This window comes from Xiphophorus maculatus, chromosome 22 (assembly GCF_002775205.1).
Source record: "Xiphophorus maculatus strain JP 163 A chromosome 22, X_maculatus-5.0-male, whole genome shotgun sequence".
NCBI lineage: Eukaryota > Metazoa > Chordata > Actinopteri > Cyprinodontiformes > Poeciliidae > Xiphophorus > Xiphophorus maculatus.
Genome location: NC_036464.1, coordinates 26381901 through 26391306, shown reverse-complemented (window position 1 = coordinate 26391306; position 9406 = coordinate 26381901). Strand labels below are relative to the sequence as shown.

The 9406-nt window shown below is 37.0% G+C and overlaps 1 protein-coding gene across 1 annotated transcript; it reads right to left on the bottom strand.

Annotated features, from left to right (window-relative positions):
- Positions 1-297: 297 nt before the first annotated feature.
- Positions 298-8375, bottom strand: LOC111606694. Its single transcript, XM_023327838.1, has 10 exons — positions 8292-8375; positions 7590-7633; positions 6701-6841; positions 5584-5688; positions 5054-5239; positions 3202-3979; positions 2721-2840; positions 1939-2007; positions 1681-1743; positions 298-576 (listed from the first exon to the last, which is right to left on the bottom strand). The coding sequence occupies exons 2-10, from the start codon at positions 7590-7592 to the stop codon at positions 350-352; spliced, it is 1692 nt and encodes a 563-aa protein (XP_023183606.1). The 5' UTR covers positions 7593-7633; positions 8292-8375; the 3' UTR covers positions 298-349.
- Between the last annotated feature and the right edge of the window lie 1031 nt (positions 8376-9406).

Here is a 9406-nt window from a genome sequence, read left to right as displayed (position 1 = left end):
ATTTGTTTTTGTTTAATGTTATTTTTAAGTACCTGGTAACATGCTTAATGCCAACCATCAATAATGGACTACATTTTCTGGTTCTATGTGAACCATTTTATTGCATAACTTCCAGTATCTTGTTGCAAAAAATATACATACAATCCAACATGCATGTACTAAAATGAAATGTATTCATTGATATGTATCCATAAACATGAACATACAGTATGCATACATACTTGCATTACAAAACTTGACTGCAGCTGTCTCAAAACTTCAAAACCGGCAGAAACTCCAAACAAAATCGACGTGGTAATGGCACTAACAAATGATCCGTTTTCTTTCACAGTAACAAAAAGGTCAACGCTTACCTTCTTTTGAAAGTCTCTCGTTTTAATGCATCTATGCGATTTTTCACATAGAATTTAATCCCTTGCCATGTCCTGTCCTTGAGGGCTACTGGTGAGGTTTCAATGCACTTCATACACTGGGCTTTCCCAGGAACCTTTCCAGAGTCAATACAGTCCATGAGTGTTTTCTCCACTGCCTGGATTTCTTCTTGGTTCCACTTCAGTCTCTTCTTTTGTGGTGGGCCTGAAAAATAATTAGGGGCACTTAAGTATTCTTCAATGAAAAAATGTTTCAGTCTGTATGACAGAGCAAGTTATAAAGCTATCATGAAAACATTTCTTTACTACAGCTGTAGTAAAGCATTATTTCATATTTAAGGGTCAGCTGTCAGCTCCAATAGTTGTCACTGTTGAAGCTGACAACTGGTAGTGAGAGAACACATAAATCTCCCCATCCTTTATAGAAGCATCAGCAGGTACAAGAGAGAATTAATTGTACAAAATACTTCACAAGCATAAATAATTAAGGTCAAGGGGATGTTCAAAAAATACGACAAAATTGTTTAAAATATCATCCATTTCAAAAACACTTCACCAAAAGGAAGATTTTGAGTGATTTGATGGTGGCTGGAAACTCGGTGAGCCTACGTTAAGAGAGCATCAACATAAGCGGGGCTCTCTAATGGATAAAACTTAAATCTCCCTTTGTCACAGAGTCCAAACTGGGAAAACTCGCAGGGCCTGATAAGTTCTCCTAGCACTATAGGTTTTGGAAATATTTTATAGGTGCAGTTAAACAGAAAGATTAAAATAATCACCCAAACTACCTTTGATCAGTCTAGTTAGTTTGCTGTTTGAAGACAGTTCAAGGTGGCAATAAGAGAGAAGGGGGAGAAGAAGTAAAACCAAACTTTTGCTTGAGGGTATGCAGTCAAATGAAAATTGAGCTATTCTAAAGTTTTATATGTAGAGATATCATGTGATCCTCATGAGATTATAAAATGAGGAAGCCTAATTTTGACACCACACAGACAGTGCTGTGAAATGTTCATTATTTACCCATTTGTTTAGTTCAATAAAAAAATTAAGGAAATATTGGAAATAGGTTTACACCTGATAATGTGAAATATTCAATGAACACTAAATGTGTAAAAAATAACTAAAGGTTTACATGTTCTCAAGCCTGGCTTGCAGGAGGAACATTCAGTTGAGACATTAGACCCGGTGGTTATAATTTCTTTATAATAAAAATTTGCAGTCAGATAAATTCTTCAGTTTGAAAGATGTGTCTGGCAACATTTTTAAAGCTTCTGCTCATTGATAATCTCCAAGGAGGAAGAGAAACTACCGTTAGTCGTGTTGGAGTTGCCAGAGACTTCCATGTCTGCCAGTACCTCGTCATCTGACCTCTCTGTTAAACCAAAGAAATCTCAAAATATTGGACAAAATGATCAGTTACAGAGTACATTGAAAATTTGTATAAATGACAGAACCCAAAAATGACATACATGAAAAAGAGTAATGATAGAGGACAGTGGCCTCTAAAGGTTCAATATTTATCAGAAATCTACAATCTCATTTTCTTCACGCTTATAAATATTCTTACCTTTTGCTGAGGGCAGATCATTGCTTTGTCCAACTTCAGTGGTGCATCTCCTGGTCACCCCAAATTGACCTAAACAAAGGTATATTAAGTAAAAGCGTATTCAACAGTGTAAGCAGTCAGTATGTTTACTTTATACAAGCATTTCAAATAATTAGCTTAACAGTTTAACTTTGTACTAATTTCTTAACAGCACTAAATCAAAAGCTGCTGGTATTGTAATTATCTAATTTTTACCGTCAACATTTAGTTTGGCCCTGTTAGCAACACTTTTTAAAACATTTCTCCTTTTATGGATGAAACTATCAGACTCATTTCCATGACCTCTATCTATCCATCAAATGTAAAAAAAAAAAAAAAAAAAAAAAGATCTTGTAATGGAAACGGCACTTATTTGAAAAAACTTCTTAATGTCGAGTAAACCATTTTTATAATTCCAAGAGGTGTTTTTTCAGGGGATTCGATAATCCCCAAATTCACTAAAGTGTCAGGGAAGCACTTTTTCACATGTCCACATCCCTGGCAGTGATGGATGTGATATAGTCAGTCAACTTAATGTCATAAAATCTGGTTTCCAACTTCCAGGTGAGAAACAAGATGGCAACAGCTTAACCTTGTGGTTTTCTGACAATTATTCTAAAAATCTATTTTATGTAATCGAAATATATTATATATAATAGACTAGAGAGTAAGTTAAAATGCCTAAGCACAAATCTAAAAGTGCACTGCTGTCTTGACAACAGATTGTACAAAAGGCAGAAATCAATGTATTTGTGATTCCTCACCATTTTCTACTTTTTTGTTGCCATCCACATCTGGTGATCTGGAAGATGAAGTACCAGCATCCCTCTCAGCTGAGTCAACCTCTTCTTCAGTGTCTGATCCACTGTCCACAGACATTTTCTCTGAAAAATGAAATAACAAATATCCATCATATTAAACTATGAAGCATTGCATATGCTGTCAGCACAGTCTTAGCGCTTTTCCTTGTTCTATGGCCATTCAAGTGAGCAATTTACAATGGGAAATTATGATTGAATTTCCCAAAGATTAAAACAAGCAAACAAAAAAACTACAAGAATTAGAATATGTAATATAAAAAATGCCTGCTGAGCTACTTCTTCCTACTGTTGTCAATGTCTGACACTCAAACTTTTATAGATGTCATCTTTTTTTTTTTTATTTACAAAGTCAAAATCAAAATAAATAAAACGTGCCATGCCAGGGGGTCAAATTAAATCTTCACAAAAAAATATACCAATTTACCTTGTGGATCAATGCTGATTTCATCCAGATTTCTTCCTTCGAAGTGGGAGAGCTGTCCTCTTTCTAGTGCCAGCAACACTTTACTGATTTTTGCCAACTGTAATGTCCCTTCAGGCAATCTATAATACTGACGATGAACTCTAATGTCATGGCCAAGGAAGTCAGCTAGGTCATCCATTTCATTGTCCTTTAGGTTAAGTACCTTTGACATGGTGGCCATGTGCTTCCTCAGTTTGGTTGAGGACAATGCTCCAGGGTGTTTTGCTCCACAGTTTTGAGCCATCTCACGAATAATATCCGATCCTCTGAAGTGATTGAGAGTCTGTGGTCTCCCGAACATGTATGGATTCTCATCCAACACGTCACAATTGCGGCGATTTTGGACAAGCAACTCCATTGATGATGCCATATTAGGAGCTAGGAGAATGGGAACCTTTCGGCCACGTTTGCCTTTTATCTCAATTCGCTGGAAGTGTTTACACAGCTTCTTTTCAAGTTCTGACAAAGCAAGCTCCACATCTGGATGGGTGACAGAGGTATCTCTCAAGGTGAAAGCGTTCAGTGGCATCTTGGATACTTCTCCCTCTCTTCTCCGGTTGAATATTATCACCTCACAAAGCGTGATCTTGGCAAGTTCAGCCCAGTTCTTCTTTACAGCTTCTTCCTTCAGGTTCCTCTGGCACTCCATCCTTTTTGTGTCAAGATACTGGTGCATTTTCCTAACGTCTTCAGCAAAGGGAATAAGCTGAGGAGCATTCCACTTAGCCTCATTCAAAGTCTTAAGAGCATGGGAAGAGACACACTCGCTCCATCTGGTCTCACAGATTTGTTTGAAAATTCGCACATTGTGAATGGTATTCTCATCGCCTGAGATCATAGCCTCACATTCAAGAACATTTGCCACTTTCTTGAGGTTGTGACCCAACTTGAGTGCTAAAGATGGCGTTTTGAAGATGTTTGTTCTTTCATCCAAGCCAGCCGCTTTCTTAACTGCATCTATAACATGAGGGAAGTTAGCTGGCACAAAGAAGTCTGGGAGCGTCTCCAACTTGCCATCTTTCTTCCCTTGCAGAACAACTCGTGTGGTTTCGCGCATCTTCTGTCGGATGTATTCGTGTCTTGTAACATCTTGACCATGTTTGTTGAACAAATGTTCTCCAAATTTCAAGATGCACTTCTCACTTTGGACAACTTTTGCTACATCATCATGGTGCATGTCACGTATTAGTTTCCAAAACTGTGCATTGACGCTGTCTGGTACTGGCTCTGCATATTTGCAAATGGCTTGGACTCGAGATGTTCCTGGCTTCAGTCCTTTGACTTTTTGACTGAGATAACACCTCTGCATATGCCTCCACAAGGATTTCCGCTTGAGGTAACCCTCGCAGTTGATGCAATGCAAGTAATCACCAGCTTTTGCAGATTTAGTGCATTGTTGGCGGGGAATGAGCATTCCTTTTCCCTCTTTAATGACTTTATTATTATGGGCATGGTTTCCTTTGTTTCTTATCAAGGACAACTGCAGCCGTCGTTCTCTAGAACCTTTGGGGCATTTCAGTGCACTTTCCACTTCTGGTATATCACTGTGTTTTGCTTCTAGATGACGTGCCATTTTGCTGTAAGGTTTGCTACAAAATGCACAAAAGTACCTTTTATTGTAAGCCCTACTGCCATCTCCCTTCTTCTTCAAGGTCATGACTGTCACATCAAGTGAAGAAGATTCTCCAGGATCTTTTGCATCAGTTGAAGAAGATTCTCCAGGATCTTTTGCATCAGTTGAAGAAGATTCTCCAGGATCTTTTGCAGTCAAGGAACTAGAAGTGGTCACACGCATTCTCTTAAGTGGTTGGACTTCCAGAGAAGAAGTATTTTTCTGGGCTCTTTTCTTCCTCTTCTTGAGCTGTTTAACGTCTACTGAACTGTCACTGTCGTTTAGACTGTCACTCTCAGATTCCTCAGAATCGGGAACATACTCTTCCTCAGTGATGTCAGAACTTGATAGAGATGCTTCTGAGTAGCAAAGCATTTGTTTGTTTAGCTAAAATTATTTTTTTAAAAAAGAGAGAAATTACTTTCAGATTATTTCTCAAACATATAAACAAATCAGAAGAAGTGAAATATGTACAACTAGTTTTAAAAAGTTCATTAAAAAAGAAATACTCCCAATACTAGTATGATTTCTTTTAAATTTTTTTGGTGCTTGTTAGCTCAAATGTTTTTCCAACATTTTTAAGCATCCTCAAAAAGTGACAGATTTACCAGCACATGGCGACTAACTGAGTTCTTGGATAGTTTGGTTTTAAATACTACAAAAAAATAGAATTTCTAACCTAAGTGAGTCTTAACATTAGGTTGGACTATGATATTTATAAATAAACTTACAATCACACTGTCAGTTCTTGTAAGCTCAGGCACGCTCATGTCCCCTTCAGTTGGTGTTGGACCAAGGATGATGGTATCGTCGCTCTCATCGGATGACTGTTTTGACTCCAAAAAATTATAAGTTTAACAGTTAAAATGTGTCCATGCCTAAATGAACTGTTACAATTTAATACAGAGCTACAGTTAACTTCTACTGTATCAAGGTATTTAGAAATCCCAAAGATGTCACATATTAACAGCACCAAAAGTGCACAGGCTCCTTCAGATTACACTGGAGATTCTGCATTTCATGGTGTATAATATGACAGCGCAGTACTTAATAGAGTGGGTGAGAGGATAAATAAAGCAAATGCCTTGCTTACAGATTTAATACAAACCATGAAGTGATCCACCCAGATTTGTTACAAATATACCTAAAGCTAATATTCTGCTGTGTTCAAATGTGACAGTTAAAAATCAGACACCATGGCCAATTACTTTTGGATTTTGGTATCCATTACCACCTAATCTAACCTACTAAATTTAGATTAGATGACACTGAAACTATGCACATTTATTTTATATTTCAACTTGACAGGCCATTGGAATTTCATAGACTGGAAGATAATAAATGCTTCAGAGTATTTTGGGTTTAGTCCTGATTAGTCCATGTCTGGGTCTCTGGGAAGCATCTAGTGACACCTTGTATTGTAATAGACACTAAATAAATTTGAATTGACTGACAAGGTGAGTCCCCCTCAAAGAAAGCTCCTGTGCACAGTCTAAAGTTTCAGGTTACATGATTTTGCAAAGCAGCCAAATACCACCAAATGTATTTCTTCTCTGATAAGCAGCGTCTGCATCGTGACGTTGGACACTTGAAATCTTGTAATAACTGACAGTATTTTTGTTTCACAAAACTTTTAAAAATTGAAAGACGTTTTTATCCAGCATTAAAGATAGCTATGAATTTGTGTTGATTACATAATTATAGTAAGTATTAAGAAATCTGCAAGAAGATTTTCTTGATATTTTTACAATAATACTGTCAAAACAGCTCAAGCCACACATATAATGGTACATTTACTAACAGTTCTCATCTCTGGGTACATCAAGAAAAAGGTGAAGCAAAACTAACCATTAAGCCCTTCTGATGGAGAAAAGACGTGTTCTCCCTCACTTCATTTGTTGCCTTTGTGACGAGCTTCTTGTGATGAGCCTCACATTTATTGTGATGGGCTTTAAGTTTCTGCAGGCGACGAGCTTGACGTGTTTGATCCTATAAAACACAGAAAACAAGCATTGTAAATGTCCACATCTGTGAAATTAAACAAATTGGAGACACAGGCCCCAGATCGAACTGGCACCTGACCACATTGAGAATGATGCATCCAGGTGAAACTTTAAGTCAAGAATCAGCAACTCCCAGGGTTTAGGGGTTGCTACAGCACACTTCATTCAAATCAAATCATTCTCCAATAGCTTGTTATAAAACATTTGTTAATGATCCATTAATTTGAGTCAAGTGTGGTGGAACAGGAAAACATCTGTGCAGGACATCAGCCTTTATAATCAGTTAAAATAAGTAGAAGTGAATCACTGGGGTATTAAAACATTTTCACAATATTTTGAAAATCTGAGAATTCTTAACAGGCCTGATTTCAGTCATCATCTATGATCCAGACATGTTAAACACAAGGTGCCAACTTGGATGGAGACATATTGTCAAGATACAGCATTCCTCCCAAACTCAATACGACAAGCTTATATCAAAATGATCTTTTTCAAGCATTTCTCTGCATAACAACATTTTTGCCACTTCTCTACAGCGAAAATAACTTTCACCACTGTAGGATTTGTAAATACTAATGCACATGTTCATTGGTGAAGACAACTGGGCAGCAACTTTTCCAGACTTTAATTTAGAACAATATTTAAATTAGCTATGCAGTATGAAGAGTACATGTGAGCTAGAATGAAACTGAAATACTGTCACATCCTTTGAACTTATTCATAGGCACACTTACCATTTGCCTCTGCTCTGGATCAAGCCCAAATGTCTCATCTGTAGCTGAAATTTAAAAAGAAAAAAAGTTAATATCACCTTAAAACAATTCAGAGGCTCTGCATCTCCTATATTTGGTCTTCTCAAAATATTTCTGGGTCTTATCACTAGGTTACAAATGTTAAATTTGGGATTAGAAATAAATATCCGACCTGCAGTATTCAATAATTTCAGCAATTCTTTAAAATTTCTAACTTTTTCAATTTAATACTCAAGATTGGAACAACTAGACTAAGGGTTATTAAATAAAATTATCAAAGTTATAGCAAGTCAACAATGGTCGAATGCAAAAAGGAAAGCAGTTGACCTGGGTTCTACCAAAGCTTCCCCCCTAACACAAATCTCTATTTCCTTGGACATTTAGAAACAACTGGCATTTGAAGTAAAATCACCGACAGATGTGCTGAGCCTTTTCTTTGTTTAAGAAAAACCTGACTTGGTACTCTTAAATCAAACATTAACTGATATTGTGGTAGCTTCTTCTAGGCAACTAAAATCATGTTAAAAAAATTATAATTTTAATAGACTTCTTGTCACACCTCCCTTCTCTCACCTGAGCAGTTATAACTCGCATTATATTGATTTAGTGGAAACAATAATGCAAAACAACTTAAATGTGGGAAAAACATTGTGGGCTAATGCATCTTTCCCTGAGGTAATTCACCTTTTAAACTGGAACAGCTGGGTGTAGACTCTACTCCACCGTCACTCCTATCACTGGATCTACTTCTCTGGTTGGCATTTTCCAGGAAAAAAAAAAAGCATTCAATGATTATAAGTCAGTGTCAAAGGCCTGAAATTAATTTTGCCAAAACAGACCCCCCCCCCCACCTAAAGTTATGATGCTGAAGTTAGTTTCCAATTCAAACCTCCTGATTCATCCTAATATACCCTCCCCCACTCCTACACCCCCCCAAAAACCCCATAAATCCCAATCTTTATTATTTTAAAAAGGATGTAGTCTGGTGTAATGTGGCCTGAAGGCTCCCTTCCCAGCAGAATCAACCTTTATGCACAAGGCATCCATTTACTTCTGCCTCATGTTTTAGCTCCTCATGTCTATCGTCTCTCAATTCAGAGCACATGTAAAAAGTTATTACTCTTAAGTTATTACTCTTTTCAATCACACAAGCAGGGCCACTGAAAATATTGCATATTTCATGATTTCTGCTCTATTAAGTTTGCATGTTTCAAACTTAGCTTTTTTTATTTTGCATTTGAGTCATTTTTGTGAGCAGTCATATTTTAATAACTTATCCTTTTTTGGTTAATTGTCACTTTTATTTCTATTTATTTGCTGTAAGACTGGACCTCAATAAATTGAAAATAAAACATGCATGCTTCTCATTAGCTGTAGCTAGGCTAATGTCAGCTAGCCATCCTAGTGAAACACAATTGAAACAGTTTTTACAGGTCAACACGTTTAAACAACATTTAAAAGTATATCTGACTGAGTGATATAATAGATAATAACCGGGAGTCCATTAAAATAACAATAATCTTACCATTTTCTTTAGCTAGATTGCTCCTCATTCCTCGGATGTTAGCATGAAGGTCTGAATCTCGTCCTTCGGTGCAGGTGTGCAGCAGTCAAAAAAGGAGCGCTTGATTTAGACTCCGGCACAGGCCGGAGTTCCTGCTTGGTTGCAAAAGGCAGCTAGCTGAGGCTTACGGCCCAGCCCTGTGTTAATAACTAATGACACCTTAACTTTGGCGTCACAACTCTACCGCACATCAATTAAGTTATAAAACTAGGAAATTAATTACTTAACTTGTATT

Coding starts and splice junctions, on each gene's coding strand:
- LOC111606694 (XM_023327838.1), bottom strand. Junction 5,240..5,583: donor CAAGAACTGACAGTGTGATT/GTAAGTTTATTT, acceptor AAATAATTTTAG/CTAAACAAACAAATGCTTTG. Junction 2,008..2,720: donor CAACAAAAAAGTAGAAAATG/GTGAGGAATCAC, acceptor ACCTTTGTTTAG/GTCAATTTGGGGTGACCAGG.